The sequence below is a fragment of the Anabrus simplex genome, chromosome 14, assembly GCF_040414725.1.
Source record: "Anabrus simplex isolate iqAnaSimp1 chromosome 14, ASM4041472v1, whole genome shotgun sequence".
NCBI classification, from domain to species: domain Eukaryota; kingdom Metazoa; phylum Arthropoda; class Insecta; order Orthoptera; family Tettigoniidae; genus Anabrus; species Anabrus simplex.
In genome coordinates, this window is record NC_090278.1 from 24,864,890 (window position 1) to 24,886,480 (window position 21,591).

General features: G+C 38.8%; 1 protein-coding gene across 1 annotated transcript in view; it reads left to right on the top strand.

Moving 5' to 3' along the window:
* LOC136885391 (pseudouridine-5'-phosphate glycosidase) overlaps positions 1-21,591 on the top strand; it is a 228,461-nt gene that overhangs the window by 54,239 nt on the left and 152,631 nt on the right. The window contains exons 5-7 of the mRNA XM_067157904.2: positions 2,545-2,687; positions 12,265-12,466; positions 15,440-15,571. Coding sequence (XP_067014005.2) covers positions 2,545-2,687; positions 12,265-12,466; positions 15,440-15,571 — 477 coding nt within the window. The remainder of the gene's footprint in view (positions 1-2,544; positions 2,688-12,264; positions 12,467-15,439; positions 15,572-21,591) is intronic.

Here is a 21,591-nt window from a genome sequence, read left to right on the forward strand (position 1 = left end):
ACCCCTCTGCAGAAGTAATTGAAGAATACAAAAGAATCAGTAATAAAATAACCAAATTGAAGAGAGAGTTACAAAAAAGGTATTATGAACACAGATTACAGAATTGCAAAAACCAAAAAGAAACATGGTATGTAGTCAATGAAGTGTTAAATAGGAAGCTTGGACATAAACATGAAATCAGCCATCTGGTGGTAAATGATGTCAGCATTACAAACACAGAGGACATATGCAATAACCTAAATGAACTATACGTTAATGTAGCTGAAAATATAAGAAAAGGTCTTCCTGAAGATGAGCAAGTTCATGGCAGCACAACAGCTGAAAGTCAAACTAATAGTATTTTCATGTCTCCTACTGATGAATGTGAAGTGCTCAAAATTATCACTTCTCTAAAAAATAAAAATAATTTAACTGAAGATAAAATAACCAATGTCATGTTAAAAACCTGTGTTGAAAGTTTAGTGCCATATATTGTGGAAATTATTAACCGTTCAATTCTCAGTGGAGAAATACCCCAATTACTCATATGTGCCAGAATTGTACCTATCTTTAAATCAGGAGATAACACAGATCCATCCAATTACAGACCAATTAGTATATTATCTGCAATTGGAAAACTCATAGAAATGGTAGTAAAAATTAGATCGGTAAATTTTCTGTGTAAAACTAATTACTTTTCCAATAATCAATATGGGTTTCTCCCAAATAGAGGAACTGATAATGCTGTATTTGATACAGTAATAGATGTTCAAAAGACCTTAGATGAAAATAAATTAGCAGCAGGGCTACTCATAGATCTTAAAAAAGCATTTGACCTGGTTGACCACAAAATACTTCTGAACAAGTTAAAATTAGCAGGAATTAGGGGTTTAGCATACAAATGGTTCCAAAATTATTTATCAAATCGAACACAATATGTGATGATTAACAATACTAAAAGTTTTAAGCAGCAGACAAAAACGGGAATACCGCAGGGCTCAGTACTAGGTCCAATTCTATTTCTGATTTATTTAATGACATACAATCTCTAACACTAAAGGGGAAATGTAAAGTATTTGCTGATGATATCTTAATAACTTACAAAGGACTATGTGAAACGCGAATTATGGAAGACATAAATTGTGACTTGGACAAGTTATTGGACTGGGCTTTATCTAAAAAAATGATCATAAATGTGACTAAAACAAAATACCTAATCTTTCATAAAACAGCCCATAAGATAACAGTGGCTAACACTGTTATCCTAAAGGACCAAGTAATAGAGCGAGTCAACTCAGCTAAGTATCTTGGTATAATATTAGACTCAACACTTTCCTGGAAAAGCCATATTGATTATGTAATCAGCAAAATTACCCCTTTGATAGGAATAATGCACAGATTAAGATACAGTAATTTTTCTCATCAACAATTGAAGTGTATATATTATGCAATGATCCACCCACATCTAACATACGCAAGCTTTATTTGGGGAAGATGTAGGAAAGATTACATTAATAATTTGGAAATCCTACAAAAAAGAGCCATCAAAATCATGTATGGATTCCCCTTCCTCAAACCATCAGATGAAGTTTTTTCAGAGTCAAATATTCTGCCATTCCATAAACAAATTGCATTTTCATCAGCAGTCTTTATGTATAAGCTAGACAGGAAATTAACCCATTCTACTGTTAACTTCTCCCATTTTAGTGAAATTCATGGATATGAAACTAGAGGATCATTAAGGATATATCCCTCTCATTCTAATTCAGTAAAGTACGGAGTGAAAGGCATAGAATCATCAATGTTTAGGGAATATAATGTGTTGCCTCCTGTTATAAAGAACTCTAAATCGGTTATATGTTTTAAGAAAAAACTGAAGGAATATTACTCTTTTACAGATATCTTAATATAATCTCTATATAACTTGCTTTAATTAATACAATAATATATATATTGTCCATATTTAGTATATTACAGCCATGCAATATCTGAATATACTTCTGAAAAATTATGATCCTAACATGTAAAAAAAAAAAAAAAAAGTACTTGTCACTTTACAGAAAAGCCATTGTATATGAAATGTAATTATTGTGTTGCCTTAAAAAAGTATGTACTGTATTGTCCCTATCACGAGCCAGAGGCTCATGGGACCTTTTGTCACCAATAAATAAATAAATAAATAAAAAATCCTGATGAACAATGTTAGGTTTTACGTATCTGTAATCATTTATGTTGAGGTAATATTGGGCTTTAAATGAAAATGATCAGGAGTCTAATAATATATACCGAGCTCGATAGCTGCAGTCGTTTAAGTGCGGCCAGTATCCAGTATTCGGGAGATAGTAGGTTCGAACCCCACTGTCGGCAGCCCGGAAGATGGTTTCCCGTGGTTTCCCATTTTTCACACTAGGCAAATGCTGGGGCTGTACCTTAATTAAGGCCACGGCCGCTTCCTTCCCACTCCTAGCCCTTCCCTGTCCCATCATCGCCATAAGACGTATCTGTGTCGGTGCGACGTTAAGCAAATAGAAAAAGAAAAAAAAAAATAATATATGTCCTGTGCAGGTGGTATCGGTGGAGTACATCGTGGAGGAGAGGAGTCAATGGATATCAGCGCAGATTTGACCGAGTTGGGACGTAATCCCATTGCAGTAGTGTCCAGCGGGGTGAAGTCCATCCTTGACATAAAACGGACCTTGGAATACCTGGTGAGTGATTCTTTGCTCTGTTTCCGTGGTTTCCCATTTTCACACCAGGCAAATGCTGGGGCTGTACCTTAATTAAGACCACGGCCACTTCCTTCCAACTCCTAGGCCTTCCCTGTCCCATCGTCGCCATAAGACCTATCTGTGCCGGTGCGACGTAACGCCCCTAGCAATAAAAAAAAAAAAAATCTTTGCTCTGTGTTGAATAAATATCTGGATCTGAGATGTATAAAGTAGTCAGTCTTGAAACTTGTTTTGTTCAGAAATTGTGTAACACATCCAAAATTCCTTGTTTGATGATGATGATGATGATGATGATGATGATGATATCTGATTCTCTTCAGATGTTGAGGTTGCACCTGTTATGAAGCAGCTACTATAGCCATGTCACTAACTGTGTCAAAATCTTCTCGTTGAGTTTACACGCCCTATCAAAGGGTCATGACATGTTCCAAGACAATATAAAACAAAAGTTAAAATGTTTCCACCTATTCAATACTATTTATTGTAACCTAAAAAAAAAGTTACATATATTTGATGGAACTAGTTTTGGTCTTACTAAAGACTATCATCAGTCAAAATCATAAAGTTAAGGGAAGACATGAATTATAGATAGATAAAATTTATGAAACAAGCGTGTGTTGTTGATATTTGATTCAAGACAAGTAAAGAGTTGAATAATGAACACTCATCACCTCTTGTGTAAGTTCTCAAAGTTTTCTTCCAATTTGAAGAATGCACCCCACAAAAGAGCATGTAAAACACTTAAAAACTAGCACTTGAAGAATCTTCTTAAATTCAGTTCAGCTGAAACAAGTATGAACAAATAATAAATAATGTGATGGGAAAGTGTTGAGATGTTCACCCACACTAAACACTGCAGGTCTAGGATTATATGGGAAGCTGTGGAAATACCTAACGATTTCAACAGGGGGACTGGCTAATATGTGGTTGCTAGCCATTAAAGATTTACGTTGTTGGCTCTCTTCTTTGTCCTTACACTATTGTTACAGTGGAACCTCGATTATCCGTTCCCGGAACCCACGCTTTCCTGGATTATGCGTTCAAATTATGTGGTCCCGCGAGCATCGTAATTAAATCACGTTGTAAAAATCCTGCATTATCCGTTCCTCAACCGTCCAGAAATTTTAGTCCCATCAACACTAAATCCTCGATCATCGTAATCTATAATCTTCATCTCCGTATTGACGAACTACACAATTAGAAATAGGAAAGTATTGATAGGTGGAAATCCTTTCCTATTTCTAAATCCTCGATCAAGCGTTTTTCAAGAAACTCTGTCTCACGAAAGGAAGACTATGGTATATTTATGGATCTTGGTGTTAACGCCCCGTCACTGCGATAATTAGAGCAAGTACTATACTGGAAAAGTGATCGGCAATGAACTTGCATAAGGGACCATCTTAGCATCGAATTCGGGTAGTATTGTTTAGAGAATCTCGGAAATTATAAAGTGGAGAGTGGCCACAATAATTGCAAGGAGATATAGAGCATTTCGACACCTCTACTTGAAGACGGAACAAGTTTCGGCAAATGTTCGCACTTACAAAACATCCACATTACGTCGAGGGTTAGATGTTTATATTTTTACTTTTATCAATTGTATTGCCGAACAGGTTTTAGGCACTTTCCTCAGGACACTGTATAGTAACTGGGCTTTCAGGCAGGAATCAAAACTGCTCATTTTTAACACAAATCTTGCACAAATCTAGTATTTTAATATTATCGTACACGATTATGTTATTGAGACCGGAACAGATGTTGCACCTTATAAAAAAAGCCATGCAAGGTCTTGGGATTGCCTGTTATTGTTTTGGTCCTAATATAAGACTGGGAATTTTACATTTTCATGCTAAAAGTAAAAAACCGCAGTCGTTTCGTTTGCGAACGTTACATGTAAATGGTTTGTATCATTTCCAGCTTGTACTGACATGTGCAGCGAGCACGTTTTCCAGCTGAGCCCAAGGTTACGAATAACTGTAATTTGTGAAGTTTTGATGATATTTCTTTTCTCTTTCCAATTTGATTGGATTAGTGATGGGCAGAATTGAATACAATGCATTCAAGAATTTCTGAGAATCGATACTTACCTTCGAAACCATTGAGTTCAACATTAACTTTAAAAGTCGATGTAAGCCTAATTTACATAGTACAAGATTTCCAGAAACTGACTACGAACCAGAGGCCAAATTACAATGGAAGATTAAGAAAAGAAGAGATTTGGCATCATGCTGGGGGTTTTTTGTATCTTATGTGCTTTATTTTATTACACGAGAGAATTAAAAACTACTTGTGGTCGATTGTCATTTGACTCGGCGTTATTAGATTTAGATGATATAGATAATAACGGACCATTTATATTGTTATTAGATTTTTCGAAGAGTTGGCTAATCCAAGTTGCTGAACTGACAGAGTTTCCCCTGTAAAACTGAATATAAAGTATTGAGATTTTGAACTTGCATACTGGTAATTAATGTTTGATACTGCTTTCACGGTCTAACTTGCCTGCCTTTCATCTGGAGGGCCCGGGTTCGATCCCTGGCCTGGTCAAGCATTTTTACCTGGATATAAGGGCTGGTTCCAGGTCCACTCAGCATGCGTGATTATCTTTTAATTGAGGAGCTATCTAAAGGTGAGATGGTGACCCCGGTCTAGAGAGCCAGGAATAACGGCTGACAGGATTTGTCACACTGACCATGTGTCACCTTGTGATCTGCAGGCTTTCGAGCTGACCAGCGGTCGTTTGGCAGGCAAAGGCCCATTCGGGCTGTAGTTTGGTTTAGGAGTGTTGTAAGATTATACATATTTAATTCTTGTGATGTTCAGCGAAATTGTTGATGGTTTTCATTCATTCCCGGATTTTCTGTTTTCCCGTGTTGTATGTTTTATTTTAATGGTCCCTCCAAAAATGGAGAATCGAGGTTCCATTATGTTTGGTTTTGGTGTTTTCCAAATTTGTACTGTCATCACTAGATGGTTCACTTTAGGCTGTGTGCTATGGCTGATACTTTCATAACCTGTAAAGACCTGTTACTGTATAAGGCGTGTTTTATAAGCAAGTACTGTTTTGACATAGAAAGAAAAGTAACGCTATTTTTTTTTCAATTCTTTTTTTTTTTTTACATGTAAGCCTCTACCTTAAAATACTCCTCAACATAAGTTCCAAGCATATTAAGGCACTTGTCATATCGTTGGTAATCTGCCATCTGATGTGCCTGCCACTGCTGCGCAGTCCTTTTTAGGTCATGATCATCGTCGTCGTGGCTGTAGGAACAAGTGGTAGTCACTAGACCTAGGACCTAGGGGAAGTTTTCATTCCCCTCCCCAAAGGGGAGGGGCGGGCCACGCAGAAGGTGACGCTTTCTCTCTGGCCAGGAGATGCCGCAGGATTTTGTGATTTGATGGAGTTACGAGATGGGAGATGGGGGTTTATTTCAGTTGGGGATTTGAGGGGGTTTCGACCTCTTGGCTAGATACCTTTATTGATTGACTTGGATTTTACATATTTTGATTTACATTTGTGATTTTATTGTACATTATGGTGCTACAAAAATATGTATTGGCTAAAATCTGGGGAAGGTGTGTGGGGAAATGTGGAGTGCGAGGATGTGAAATAGTGAGGAGAAGTTCATGAGTGCAGGAGAATGGGAGTGTTCCACTTGGTGGTAGCGGCTTTGAAGGTGTAATCCTTGGTCAGCTAGGTGCTGGACTTCTTCGTAGGTTGGCAAGTGGAGGCGACCTAAGAAGGTAGGGCCGTCTGTGTTGCGGTTTCTGAAGGCTTGTCGTACGGGAATTCCTGTCTTGCGGAGGTCTTCGGCTATGTCTTCTGGTTGGATGCTGGGGTCCACTCCGCGTATAACATAGCTATGGATGGTGTTGTTGTCAGGTAGTGATGAGGGCGATGGTGGTCTTGCTGGGTCAGTTTTAGCAGTGGTAGTTTCCTCTTCAGGTGGCTGCAGGGGTTCTTGCTGTGGTGTCAGTTGTTCAGGGGTGGGAGGTACGGAAAGATAGGAAGTCATAAGGGAAGATGGATGGGACATGACTGTGGTGGTGCTAGGAGCGGGAGAGGGTATATGAATAGTAGAGGTGGTGGTGGTGGTGGGGGTAGTGGTGGCAGTGGTGGTAATAGTAGTGTTTACTGGGGAAATGGGAAGAGAGGACAGAGTCTGTTGTTGTGGTTGTTCCCGTGGTGGCACTGTCGCATGTTGAGCTGGTGTGGTGTCCAGTAGCTGAGCCAGAATATTCTGTGGTGTAGGTTTGGTCTTATGGTGGCTGGCCATGGATATTCACTCCATTGTTTAGGATGCACTGGAAGTCATCTGGCCAGAAATGCTTAACTCTCTTTCAATTTCGAAGTCAGATATTCTAGGATGAATATCACGGGCGATGCAGGTATACATATTGGTTTGGGGGAGGCCGACTTCCTTCGTGGTGTCAGGCCGATATGCTTATTTGAGGCCGGCTAGGTGTGAAATTTAAAGATGAGGCGTCACCCGGCCAGGCGAAAAAATAAGGCGATGTCACTGGAGTAGTCCACAATTAGAGAAGTAACCTGTAAAAGAAGAGACACTAGGTCATGACTATACAGAAGGTGATGAAATTGTCTCCAACCATTTGAAGCGATGAGGTCTCGGGTTTGATTAGCCATGTAAGAGCGCACATTGTCATGAAGCAAAAGAATCCCCCTTGTGAGCATGGCAAGCCGTTTGTTTTTGATTGCGTGAGCACAACTACTGATAATCTAAGCATCCTGACACAGTTTCATAAGGAACACTCCTTGAAATTTCAGGCATCTCATAACTTAATTACGAAATCTTAAAGCATCTGTTTTCTCGAACCTTTGCATCAACTATTTCCACCAAGTCTTCAGTATTGACAGGCGCTCGCCCACTGAGCTTCTCGTCGTGGACATAAGTACTGCCTTCTTTAAATGCTCTAACCCATTTTCTTACCATTCCTTTGCTCATAGTGTGTTCTCCATACACTTCACTAATCTGCCGATGAATTTCAACAGCTTTCACGCCTTTTCCATTTAGAAATCGAATCTCAGCGTATACTTCACACTCTATACTCCGCACGGCCTTACTTCTAAATTGAAGTTTCGTAAACGAAATGAGCATCGCCTTCCCTCTGTTGCCAGCGCGCTACGCCTGCGAGAACAGCTGATGCAATACGACTGCGGTAAACATCCCTTTTAAATTGTAATACAGTACTCAGAAAAACGAATGAATATGGATTGAAAACGAATGAATATGGATTGAAAACAAATTCACAAGTACTACACTTTCTAACAATATCTGGCACTAAAAGAGAATATATTATTAACAATAAAAGAGAATGAGGAAATAACACATCACTCACCGCAAATGGCTGGCACAGAAAGGAGGTTATGGCGTACAAAGGGAACACTCTACTGATCTCAGAGTCACTGGAACCCTCCAACAATATAAAAAACACACTAAATATTGAAGGAAAATGCAAAAGACCGCGAACCGTACCGAACACCATACACGCTGAGCGAGATAGGTTAACCACGGGCGAATGTAAATATTAGAGTTGGCAACTAGGTTTTGAGATCGTGCTCTGTTGATATAAATCAATATGAATGGCAGCTTGGGATTGGTTGGATGTCTGTGCTTCAGTGCATAACCACCAGACAGAGCCAAAATCTGCTAAAACGTCAATTTAGAAGTAGAGCTGTACGGAGTATACAGTACATTAAGGAGTGAGGGTAATTGTTTCCACTTATTTCACCTATTGAGGGTAATTGTTTCCACCTATTCCACTTATTGAATAGGTGGAAACAATTACCCTCACTCCTTAATGTAAATCTGGATTCAATACGGACCAAAATGAAGTTTTTGACATTAAATACGTTACACTCGGCGGAACTGTTAATTGTCAGAGACATTTTAATATGCACAAACAAACGTAAATACAGATGAGTGCTTCTGTAATAGCATTTGTGGCTAGCCTACAGATATACTTACTGAGCACGCATGCTCTGAACGACGATCGAACCGCTGCAGCGGCCATATTTAGAAAAGGTAGTTACTTTAAAAACATGCTTCGTATTATTCTTACTTCTTTTCAATGCTGTGTCTTCAACTTTGTTGTAGTACTGCTACCTCCTCCCCTCCCCCTCACCTCTCAAGGCCTGACTACACTAATTTTATACTTTTATTTTATCTTTTCCTGCTACCCAGTTTTCCTTCCATATTCAGCTCTATTCTGTTCTTCTGACCTGTCAATCTATTATTCCACTTTATTTTATTTTTTATTTACATTTATTTCTTTTACCTCATTCATCTCTGATTCGTCTGATAACCTTGCTGTTCACGTGGCAATGCACATACAATGTAACGGAAATGTCTTAATCGTAGCTAGGCGGTGTCACCACCCCACACTTGGAAGGCTGGCGCACGGTGAGCCATCTGGTGACGAATGAGAGTATCACTACAGACAAACGATAAAGCATTCTTAAACTCAGAACTTCATTATTGGACAAGTCTTGCTCATGAACAGACAAGATTTTCTTCTGAAGACACGGAGCAAAGTTCTCTGTGAAATGTTAAGAATTTCACCTTGTATTCTGACTTGGCTAAAGCTTATTATCATGTCTAAAATTCATTGAATTTAAGGAGTGGCTCAAGAAATGTGACTGCCGGGCTGAGTGGTTCAGACTGTTGAGGCGCTGGCTTTCTGACCCCAACTTGGCAGGTTCGATCCTGGCTCAGGCCGGTGGTATATGAAGATGCTGAAATACGTCAGCTTCGTGTCGGTAGATTTACTGGCATGTAAAAGAACTTCTGTGGGACTAAATTCTGGCACCTCGGCGTCTCGGAAAAACCGTAAAAGGTGTAATTAGTGGGACGTAAAGCAAATAACATTAATTATTAAAATGAGACCATTATGTAGGTTATCTTTTATCACAAAAAATCTTACAAGGTACTCTTTAAATCTTGAATACACATTTATTCCTTCCATCAGTGGCAGCTGGTGGTTTAAAAGTTCAGTGGTGCACAATTTTTACCATTGATACAATAGGATTACGGGCTAATTTTCAAATCTAGATACATCAACAATACTTTTTTATTATTAAAAATAAAACAAACATTTTACATTTCTATTTTCAGGAATATTACTATAACGCATTAACATGTTTTCATTTAAAAACTCTTTTACCATACTGAAATGAAACACTTTGAAGTAGCGTAATTCCGGTATTGAAAAAATATCCTTTTGTAATGTATCTGGTTTCGAAATTAAACGTCGCGTGGGCCTTCCCTTTCGTTTAATCTCGGATTTTTCCTCGGCAGTCCGTTGCAGAAACGGCCTAGACATTAAAGACTGCACCGAATTCATGATCTGGCAATATACAACTAACTGATAAAAACACACAATAATAAAAACATGAAGTCCTAGGAACTTTGATGAACAATGCTGGGGATTTGAACATGAGAAGAGAATTGCTTGGAAAGAGCGGGCGTTCCTCAGGATGAATAACCCTCAACAACTAGATCTCGACGCAGGCAATGTTTGCCACCACTGTGGAATAATTTTTGGCGCGAGGATTGGCCTCCACAGTCGCCTAAGAACTCAGATTCATCAGTAATATCTGATGAAGACAATCATACTCGACAACAAGTGATAACCTATCGTCATCATTATCATCATCATCACACCTGCATAAACATAATATATTGAGCAGTCGTCGTCGTCTGCTGTAACTCGATCAGAGTATATATAACTTCTTCCTGCATACATTGACTAGTTCAACTCAGTTTATGGATGTGTTTGCGATGACTAAACAGACCAATCCTGGGCATAAAACATATGCCCACACAAATCACACTGAATGGATGGAGGAGGGTGGGGTTGTAATTGACAGAGTTTTCTTGCTTGTCGCTTGGCCTCTTGATGTCTGTGGCGTTCTCTTTCAAACAAGTTGACAGCGGTGGGTGTAGTGTTCCTCCACGGTGAACGGTCCACAGTACATTCTTCCCATGTCTGTATATCTATACCAGTTGTCTTCATGATATGTTTCAGCTGGTCCTTAAAATGCTTAAGATGGGCTCCATTAGGTCTACTGCTGGAGCAAAGTTCCCCATAAATAATTTGGCGGGGAAGCCTGGTATCACCCATGCGGTGAACATGGCCTAACCATCTCAGTTGATGAGTGATGATTGTTGCCTCAATACTATTTAGCTGCGCTTTGTCGAGAACTGCCGTGTTGGTCACATAGTCCTTCCACTTTATATTCAAGATGAATCTCATTTTCTGTTGGTGGAAGCACTCAAGTTTTTTGATATCACGGTGATAGTGTGTCCAAGTTTCACACCATACAGTAGCTTGAAAATGACAGCAGCTTTGTACACCATGAGTTTGGTATGTAGTTTTAGGTCATTATTCATGAAGACTCTGTGCATTAACCGTCCGAATGCTGCATGAGCAGCCCCAATTCTTTTACCAACGTCTTGTTCGCAGGTACACTGTTTAGACAAGATGCTTCCAAGATATGAAAAGTGATCAACCTGTTCCAGTGTTGTGTCTAAGATGGAGGTACTGAACTCAGGAAGAGTTAATCCTGGGGCAGGTTGTGCAAGTACCTTCATTTTTTTTAGCATTAATGGCAAGACCAAAGTGATCACGTGCAGTTTTAAAGCAGTTGACTGACTGTTGTAGTTCTGCAGGTGTTAGAGCAGGAGATGCGGTATCATCAGCATACTGCAGTTCTGTCACCCGGGTAACCAGAGTATGTCTCTGTGAGCACAGTCTTGCCAGACTGAAAAGGCCTCCATCAAAATGAAATTTAATCTCCATGCCTAAGTTGTTTGCAGATGATTCATGCAGCATGGCAGCCATGTACAGTGCAAAGAGTATAGGAGCAAACACACAGCCTTGTTTCAATCCATGAGTGATTGGGAATGAATCTGATGTTAAATTACCATGAAGAACTTGTCCAGACATACCATCATGAAGAGCTTGAAGAGCAGACTCACCACTAACATCTGATGAAGACAATCATACTCGTCAGCAAGTGATAGCCTATCATCATCATCATCATCATCATCATCATCATCATCATCATCACACCTGCATAAACAATTGAGCAATATAACTACTTAACTTTAAATTATATGAAATTCACTTTTAATTTTAACTTAAAATGTAATTTAACTGAAATTTAAATTATCATACAAACTAATTTTAAAAATATTAAATGAATTACAGTATTTACTATGATTAAAAACTAATCTTGAAAAATTTAAACTACCGTATGTTACTAACCTTACATTTACATAATATTTATTTAATAATCTAAGTTTTGAGGATGCTTCTTATTGTCATTAATCTCATTGTAGGTACAGCTTCACTTTCTTCTGAATAGCTTTAGGTTTCTTATGTCTCTAATTGTCCATTGTTTTTACAGGTATGTTAGTGTTCTAAGTGTTATATTTTGCGTTTCGATTGAGTTCTATACAATTCTTTCCTGGCTGCCTATATTGATTCTATTGTTAGGTACCTTTCTCACACTTGTGATCCTCATTCTATACAGGAGACGCAAGGTGTCAGTGTAGTGACCTATGGGAGCAGTAAGGATTTTCCTGCCTTTTACTCTCCCCGGAGTGGAACTGAAGCCCCGTACAACGTAACTACACCTCTGGAAGCTGCTGCGCTTCTTTACAGTCTCCTAGAGCTCCGCATGTCGTCTGGGATGCTCTTGGCCGTACCCATCCCTGAAGAACATGCTCTTGCAGGTACTGCCTGTCTACTGTCTATTTAAAACCATTTACTATTTGTGAAACTTCTTAACCCATTGCATGTTACACTCATCTACAGACTTCGTTGGCCTGCCATTGTTATGCAAAAACTTGTTTAAAAAAGTTGTTCGTGTTCACTCGTGAGGACCAAGTCCATCTCTGGCATGTTCTCCCATCTGTTGGACATGCTTTATTACTTGAACTTGGCCTCGAGCTTCTGGAAGTAATTAATAGATCTTTTTGTAAATGTCTTTCATCTCTAGTTGGAGTTTCATGTCTGATGTAAGCAAACATGGTAGAACAACCAACTGTTAACTTACCTACTTCTAAGGGAGGAGCAACATATTCTAGTCTACCGATTTTAGAAGATAATTTTACTCTTATATAAGGATAATATAGGTCAAGGACAAAAAGAAAAAAAGAGATATCATTAAATATAAATTCATTAACACTAGGTGACTTAGAAAAGGAATAGAATTAATTACAGATATATGTTGTATTTCATCGTGTATTAGACCATCTTTATTTTCTATTTCATAGGCGCAAAAAGTAAGGGGGTGGGGTCCAATATGTGACAGCCTCATAAATTGTACATGTGTGTATTCTACACTATTCTTTAACAAATTTATGATTGATTATATTCTGAGTCTTACTAGCTACCTTCATTGAAAGGCAGTATTTCTAAATTTAGAAATAAATAAAGTATAAGTCCTGAAATGCATTGTGGGACACACATTAATAAGAATTTGTGATTGGTAACAGTATTAATTATTTCATAACATCTGAGAAGCCTGATTTTCAATTTTAAACTTAACATGTTATTACAAAGGATATTTCTCAACCTAAAGAATACAACTTGGGCTTTGTGTTCCTTTCTTATTTTTTTTTTATGGTCGTCAATAGACAGTTATCGGAAAAATTTATTTATTAGTAACTCGGAAATTATTAGTTTCGTTGAACATATTGCAATTTTATTTGAAAGAATTGAAACATTATTAGAAAATTTGGATTACATCAGGCAAATGCTGGTGGAAAAAGCTTCCTTCCCACTCATAACCCTTTCATATCTTATCGTCGCCATACAACCAATCAGTGTTGGTGCGACGTAAAAAAAAAATTGCAATTTATTTTTCCTCACCATTTCCTGCTTTAAAAATACATTTTTTCCTAGCAAGAAGGAAGGTTTTTTAATTGCAGCATTCTAGCATTCTGGTTGCATCAGGAGCCAATTTGGCACAATTTCCTCCATGCCCTCATCATCTTCAAACCATGCCCTCCTAGAGCTTCTTTAAGCGGTCCAAACAAATGGAAATCGCAGGGCAATAGGCCCGGGTTGTAAGGAGGATGACAAGTTCAGTCCAGTACATCCTGTAGTTTGGAGAGCGTTAGAGCTGCAGTAGGGGCCTGGCATTGATTGTTGTGGAGGTGGATCACTTGTCGAACCAGTGGGTCTCGCCTTTTGCGGCGATATGCATCCCTCATCTAGTTCAACAGCTTGCGGTAGTAAGCAGCATTGATTGTGTGTCGTTCATGCAAAAAATCAATGACCAAATGTCTCGCCAGTCGAAAAAAAAAAAAAGTTTGTAAGACCCTTGCCAGCTGACAGTAGAGTCTTGGCTTTCACTGGGGCTGCCTCCCCTTTCCTCCGCCACTCCTTACTGGCTTGCTTGGATTCGGGAGTGTGATGGTGGACCCACGTTTCATCGCAGGTGATGATCAAACTCAAAAGAGCATCACCTTCTTTCGGAAACCTTGCTGTAAGCCACTGACATACCTCCAAATGTCTCAACTTCTGATTTTCAGTCAAAAGGCGAGGGATCCATCTGTAACACACTTTATGGAACTTTATATCATTTGTTATGATCACTTGACAGCTCCCATAACTTATTTTGATCTGTTTTGCCATTTCTGATAGTCTCGCCTGTCGATTGTCTTCAAGAATGTCTTGAACCGCACAAATGTTTTCGTCCATAATGCTGGTCCGAGGATGGCGATCGTGCTGATTTTCCGCACGTTGTCTTCCTTCCTTAGACTCTTTATCCCAGACGTGTGTCCTTGACAATGTTTGATCATCGAACTATGCAGTCCAATCTCTGGAAAATTTCCGTCGCTTGAACTCCTTCACGAGCAAGAAATTTAAAATTATGCGTTGCCGAGTGGAGGGGTGCACCTAATACTCCGACATCAGGAGTGTCACTGACGAAGCGGTTGGTAGTACATAGCAGCTGGCTCTCCCCACTCCTAACAGTCCCACCCAAGCACACTAGAAGCCTGGATCGGGTCTGGTCCAACTAACGGTTGATGCTCAGGAAAATCCTGTTTATATTTGATTGACCTACGTAGAATCAAAAATGAAGGGATTGGGAAGAGGATTGGAGTTTCAAAACTATAGGAGACAGTTGGAAATAAGCAAGCTGAAATGGTATGGATATATGATGCAGTGGGAGAGGCAGAGTTGCAATGAAAGTATATAGAGAGAAACTGCAAGGAAGGCCTCAAAAGACATGAATGAACAGTGGTGGAGAGTAGAGAGAAGAAATATTGGATGCAGGAGAAGAATGGTGGAGATGGAGGTCCATAATCCATTACCTGGCACAGGGGAGAACTGGAAGTGGTGAATGAAGAAAGAGATGAATGAAAATAAGAATAATGTAGCTATGTAGACATGAGACTATGGTTTATACAAAACTATAAGCTTGCTTGCTGGAGAGAACTTTGCAAGTTCTTGTATTTTCGAAATCCAATTCCTTGTTACCTCTGTTTATCATTTTGCCTGCTTTATTTGCTCAAGTTTTAATGGCTTTCTTCTTTGTATTTTCCTGGTTGACAATATTATTTATGTTTTACACTTGTTTGGCGTTTTGCACTCTGTGCATTAGTTCTCCCTGTGTGTGCTTCAACATCTTCATATATATATTTTTTTAATGTAGATGGTGAATGTGTCAGCGACATTTCCATTTGTGATTCCAGGATCTGAAATTGAAAAGGCTATACAAAAGGCTGTGAAGGAGGCTGAGGAAGAAGGTGTCCATGGGAAGGAGGTGACACCCTTTATACTGAGTCGAGTGAACAAGCTGACTGCTGGGAAATCACTGGTGTCCAGTATCCTTCATCAACATGTAACATGAACAAGGGCATTTCTTTGAGAATGACTGTCACTTTTGACTAAACATTCATAATCAGGCTGATGGATAGGGAGGGTTTGTGAACGATTCGTATCCATGAAATTTCATTATAATTTTTGTCCTAAATGGGAGATAATAATTGCTTTGAAGTGAATTAAGAGTAAAATTAGTGGTTACTTAATAAATACGATTATTTCCAGAGAAATACATACATTCTTTGCTACATTACGACTATGAATTCTTCTACGTCACAGCGTCACGTCACACTTTTGTGTGTGAAGTCTTTGCTCACTTAACTTCTTTGAATTGCTTTGCTTTGCTTGATGTTACTTGGTGGTGCGAGTTGTTGACTTGTGCCCATCTCATTAATTAATATCATTATTGGTCTAGGGATCGTGCTAGTTTTCTTTCAACAAACATCATTTTTGTGTTATTTACAGTATTCTTTTCACCTCCATTTTCCCATCTGAACTGCTCACGTTAGTCATGATGGACAAAGATATTGAGAATTCAGACACAGCACTTCCATTCACCGGTGCTAGCCCTGGACTTCAGGAAGGAAACAAGAGACGGGGTACGTTGAATCGGAATGCCACAGAAGAGAGTCATGTCTACAACGAAATAGTCACCATAGTTACGCACATATATTTCTCTAGTAGTAATGGTATTTACTAATTTGCTGCTAATTTTACTGTTGATTTGTGTGAAAGCAAATTATTATCCTCCATTTAGGACAAAAATTACAATGAAATATCATGGTGGGGCCAATGACCTTCGATGTTAGGCCCCTTTAAACAACAAGCATCATTATCATCATCATCATCATCAATTTCATGGATACAATTCGTTCATATAACTGGATAAGGATATATCCTGGTAAGGATGTGGATGAAATTCATCACAGTAGAAAGAAGAGTCATCAGAGCAAATGTCTGGCTGTACCTTCCCAATCCTTGCATCACCAGAAACCTTGGATGTGTTATTTATTGCAACATTAAACCACTTGGAAGAAGAAAAGGAGAAAAAAAATGCTGTATACGGCAAGCAGTAATATATACGAAAGTAAGCTTTTCTGTCTGTTCATCCCCTGACCTGACTTCTTGATAGTGAATTTATGAAAAAACAAAAAAAAGTAAATATAAAAAAATCTCTTGTTACAGAAAATTAGAGATTTTACTAATACAAAGGTCATTCTGAAATTTTAAACTAAAACATCAGAATCAATACATTACAGCCAAAACTGGTTAGGATGTTTTTGTGGCGACCAAAAGGAAATAATATCATAAAGAGGAAACGTGTTTAAAAATAGTAAACAATTACAGAAGAACCCCATTTTAACGTGCCCGCTTTTAAGGAATTCTCGCTTTTGGCGAAGATTTTCGTAAGACCCAGCCAAATCGCCATAAGCACAATGGTATTTAAACCCCCTTCTAACAAAGCCCGACATAAGGAAAAGTCCACTTTTAAGGAATATATTTTACATAAATTACGATCGCACATCCCGTTGTAACGAAAATTTGCGATAAGATACTTTTTTAAAAAACTTGCTCTAAATGTTGGTTAACTTCAGTTTTCACTTAATCTCAGTGCAAAGTAAACACACTAAATGAAAGCGTTCCTTTAGCAACTTGTGGAACCGTGACACTTAGCCCGGTCTCTGGACATCACTATTACCGGTAAGCAGCAGTCACCGACATGCTAGATGCTGTTGGTTCATTGGACTGTAGGTAGTACTGGAATGACGGCTGTTTGGGAGCGAAGTGCAGTTTCCAGTGAGACTAGCTGTACGGCCTAAAGGGCGTAACATGCCACGAGACACAAGTAACTTCATGAAATATAAACATTTAGGCGGAAAGTCTCTTGCAAACTTCACGTGATTTACAGTGAAACCCCGTTGGTGCGATTCTCATTAACACATTTTTCTGCTTAGCACATAGTTAGTTCAAAGTTCCGATTCTCATCATATTAAATCTATATAAAAATACCTCACTTATCGCATCACGAATTTTCGCTATTACCGCTTAGTATGATCACATTTTCCCTAGCCCTAAAAATGTTATTTGTCATCCCTTGTAAAATAAACTTGATTTCCAACTCAGGTAAGATCCGACGAACAGTTACGTGAATACGGAAAAAGGCCTTAACTTACTGAACTTCATGGGATAAGTTGCACATTCAAGGAGCAACCTGTTAGCCTCAGGAACGTTCAATTTTGCTTGCCCGTTAGCAGCATGATTGCTGAATAACACAATGAGTCTCTCTGTGCTTGTATTTTGCAATCCATTCACAAGCTAGAAATTTATTTTTTGTTGAGTGGTACAGTGAAGTATAGCTAATATTTGTCGCGTGATACGGTAGCCTATGTCTGGATTAGAAACATATAAACATACCTATTGCATCACGAATTTTCGCTATTACCTCATACTACGAGTAAGATCATATTTTTCCTAGCCCCGAAAATGTTATTTGTTATCCGTTTGAAGGAAACATGATTTACAACTCAGGTAAGAGCAGTCGCCACAGTTACGTGTTTACAGAAAAAGTGAGCCAATTTTTTTTGCTTGTCTTCCTTTCAGAAATTAGAAATTTATTTTGTATTGAGTGGTACAGTGAAGTTTTTTCGCGTGATACGGTAGCGTAAATCTGGATTAGGAACATAATAGTGTGAAATTGACTAGCGTGGCGCATATTTGTCTTGTGACAGCCTAGTTATGGATGCAGAAAAAGTAAAATTCCTTTCTAATGAAGACAACATTAACATCTTTCAGAAAGTGGACTGGCATCCACAGAAAATAATGTTTTATAACCCACTGCTCCGAAATAAAAGGCTTCTACTAACATTTTAGAAAGAGTGTGATCTACAATAATACTTGGATATTTTTGTTGGCCCCCATGCGTATGTTTTCATATTTGTTGTTTGGTGTTTTTCACACCTTTTACTACTTTCCCTTTGAGAAAGGGTGGATACAGTTTCCACTGTACCCGCGGATACAGTTTCCACTGTACCCGCGGATACGTGACGAAAAATGCCTCCATGTTGGAAAAAATCGTATCTAGTGTTTCCATATCCCTGTTGGATAGTTTTTATTGGTATATTCAGTAGTACGTTTTCTCGCTTAACACGTTCGTTTTTGTTGTCACCTGTAGAAACGTCTTAACATGGTTTTACGGTATTTCAGAAGATTAAAAGCAATTAGAAACTGAAAATTGCTACCGATATTGAACAAAAGTAGAAAGTCATGCCTTCCATGGCTTACGCTGCCTGAACCGTCATCGATAGACCCCAAGTGTTAGCATATCAAATGTAGAGCGGTTCAAGCTCTACAAAAAAGTTCGCGAGGGCATATACTTATTTCCAACCATTTGCCCTTTAAAACGATGTTAGTTCATAGTCGGTGGTAAGAAAATAACTTTTCACATAAATAAGTAAATAAATCCAAATTTTACATCCAAATAGTGTTTTAACCTCCTCTAGGACTCGTTAAGGATTAGAATAATCTTTAAAGTACATAATTTGCATGAACGATTTGGGAGTTAGGACCGTTTTAGTCGGGATGGGTCGCTAGTCGACGTTCAAATATCCATAAAATTTATTATTTTCATATCATACATCAAGCCTGCAGGATTTCTACGGTCATATTTTACAGCATCCATAATAATGGCAATTAATAATGAAAAAAACCTACAACCTGTTTTCCAGTCATTGACCGGGTCAGGGATGGGATGAATGAAGTATATATAGGCTGTTATTACAATGGGGTCGCCACTCCCAAGGTGATTTATTAATGAGTGGTAAATGCTATGAAATGATAATGGAGAGTGTTGCTGGAATGAAAGATGACAGGGAAAACCGGAGTACCCGGAGAAAAACATGTCCCGCCTCCACTTTGTCCAGCACAAATCTCGCGTGGAGTTGCCGGGATTTGAACCACGGTATCCAGCGGTGAGAGGCCGATGCGCTAATGGCAATTAATAATAATAATCATAAATTTGAAAATGTATAAATACTGTGATCCCATATCATGTCCAGTGATTATCTGAGAAAGTAGAATCTTCACTGATGATAGTCCAGTGAGGTCAGCTGCCTTAACCTATAGCCGCAGCGCTGTTACACTGGATAGACATTTCCATCTTGCGACAACAATTGCTGCTTAGGAATCACACGGAGGGTGCAGACTGAGGAATATTTTCAGCCTCATTCACTATTTTTGTTGCAAGTTGTGTTAAGAGTTACATTTGCGTCTGTAATAAGAGTTGTACTGCGAGTTACAGCAGACTACGTTCATTGTGGCTGCCAAACATAAGAAGTTGACTCCTCAACGAAAGATCAACATCATTAGTGATGTTGAAAGGGATAGCCAAGTACCTTTGTCACAGACGGCAAACAAATATGACTTGGCACCCTTTACGCTGTTTGGCATCATGAAACAGAAGGAAGCTATTGTGACCGCAGAAGTGGAGTGTGGTTCTGAGGCAAAAGTACAGAAGAATATTTGTTCTTCGCCGTACGAGGAACTTGAAAACATTTTAATGAAATGGTTTGAGGGAAAAAGGTGGGAGAATGCTCCAATTGATGGGAACTTACTTAAACAAAAAGCTCAAGAAGCCGCACTGAAGCTGGGTTTGGTCAGTTTCATTGCTTGGTTTGATCATTTTAAAAAACGGCACAATCTTTCGTTCCAAGACATGTGCGACGAGAGTGCGGAAGTTAATGACATTAGAGTTGCGAACTGGAAAATGTATACGTTGCCAAGACTTCTCGAAGCATATGATGCTAAGGATATTTTTGACGCAGATGCAATGGGAGTGTTTTGCAATTTGCTGTTCGTGGAGAAAAATGCCATGAACCAAAAAAAAGTAAAGAAAGACTGACAGCGTTGTTACATGTCAACAGCGATGGGAGTGAAAAATTACCCCACTAATAATTGGAAAATTTAAGAATCCAAGATTTTTCAAGAACACCTGAATACTCCTGTGTAAATATGATTTTAACAAAAATGCGTGGATGACATCGGAGATATTTCTAAAATATTTACGAAGCTTGGATGCTAAGACGGAATTGTCAGGAAGGAAGATAGTGCTGGTGATATATGTCCTGCTCATCCTTCAGGTACATCTTCCCTACGGAATATCAAAGTGGTTTTCTTTCCTCCTAACTGCACCAGTCACCTGCAGCCTTTGGATCTTGGCATTATTCCTTCTGTGAAAGAGAAGTACAGGAAGGCCCTCGTTCAAAGAGCAGTTTCTTTCCGCGAAAGACACTATTCAAAACTGCTCTTTGGCCATGTAGTTTTTGGTGCCATTTCAGACCTTTTTAATGAAGATGACGCTACTGATGACATTGGGGAAGATTGGGGGGGTGGGTGTTGTTTCAAAGAACGCGAGTGCCACAACATTCGTAGAATTTGTTACTTGTGATGATGATATCCTAACCTCAGCACCACAGATGGATGTTGGAGACCTTTGTGACGATGCAAAAAGACAAAGTACTGAAGTGGAAGAAGAAGAGGATCCGGTAGAACCAACTTTTGGGGCAGCAGTGGAGGGACTGAAATTTTCTGCTGGTGCTTCCCCTCCTTCAACGTTGATGAAGTCCTCATCCATTAGACATCTGAGGAAGCAAACTACTGTACTGGACTATTTCTCACGGTTCTCGTGGTCTATTTTTCACAAATCTCTTTAAAAACATGTTAGGCCTGTGTTCCTTCAAGTTCAAATTGCAAGTCATTAATATTGGTGCCTGTTTCTCTTTTCCTTGCTGTAGGTTGTGCTCCCAATGGTCCACTAAGGAATTTGTATGTCTGCTGTTTTGTAGATATTTTCTGTCGTTCTTGTGTTAATATGACTTTTTAGTATTTCTAACACGTTCATTTATTATTTCTTGACATTACATTAGTTAAAGACATAAATGTATTATTATTTCTTGTGATATATAACCTAATTCCTTTGAACCCCCTTTTAAGGAAAACCCCTTTTTAAGGAAGAAATATCAAATCT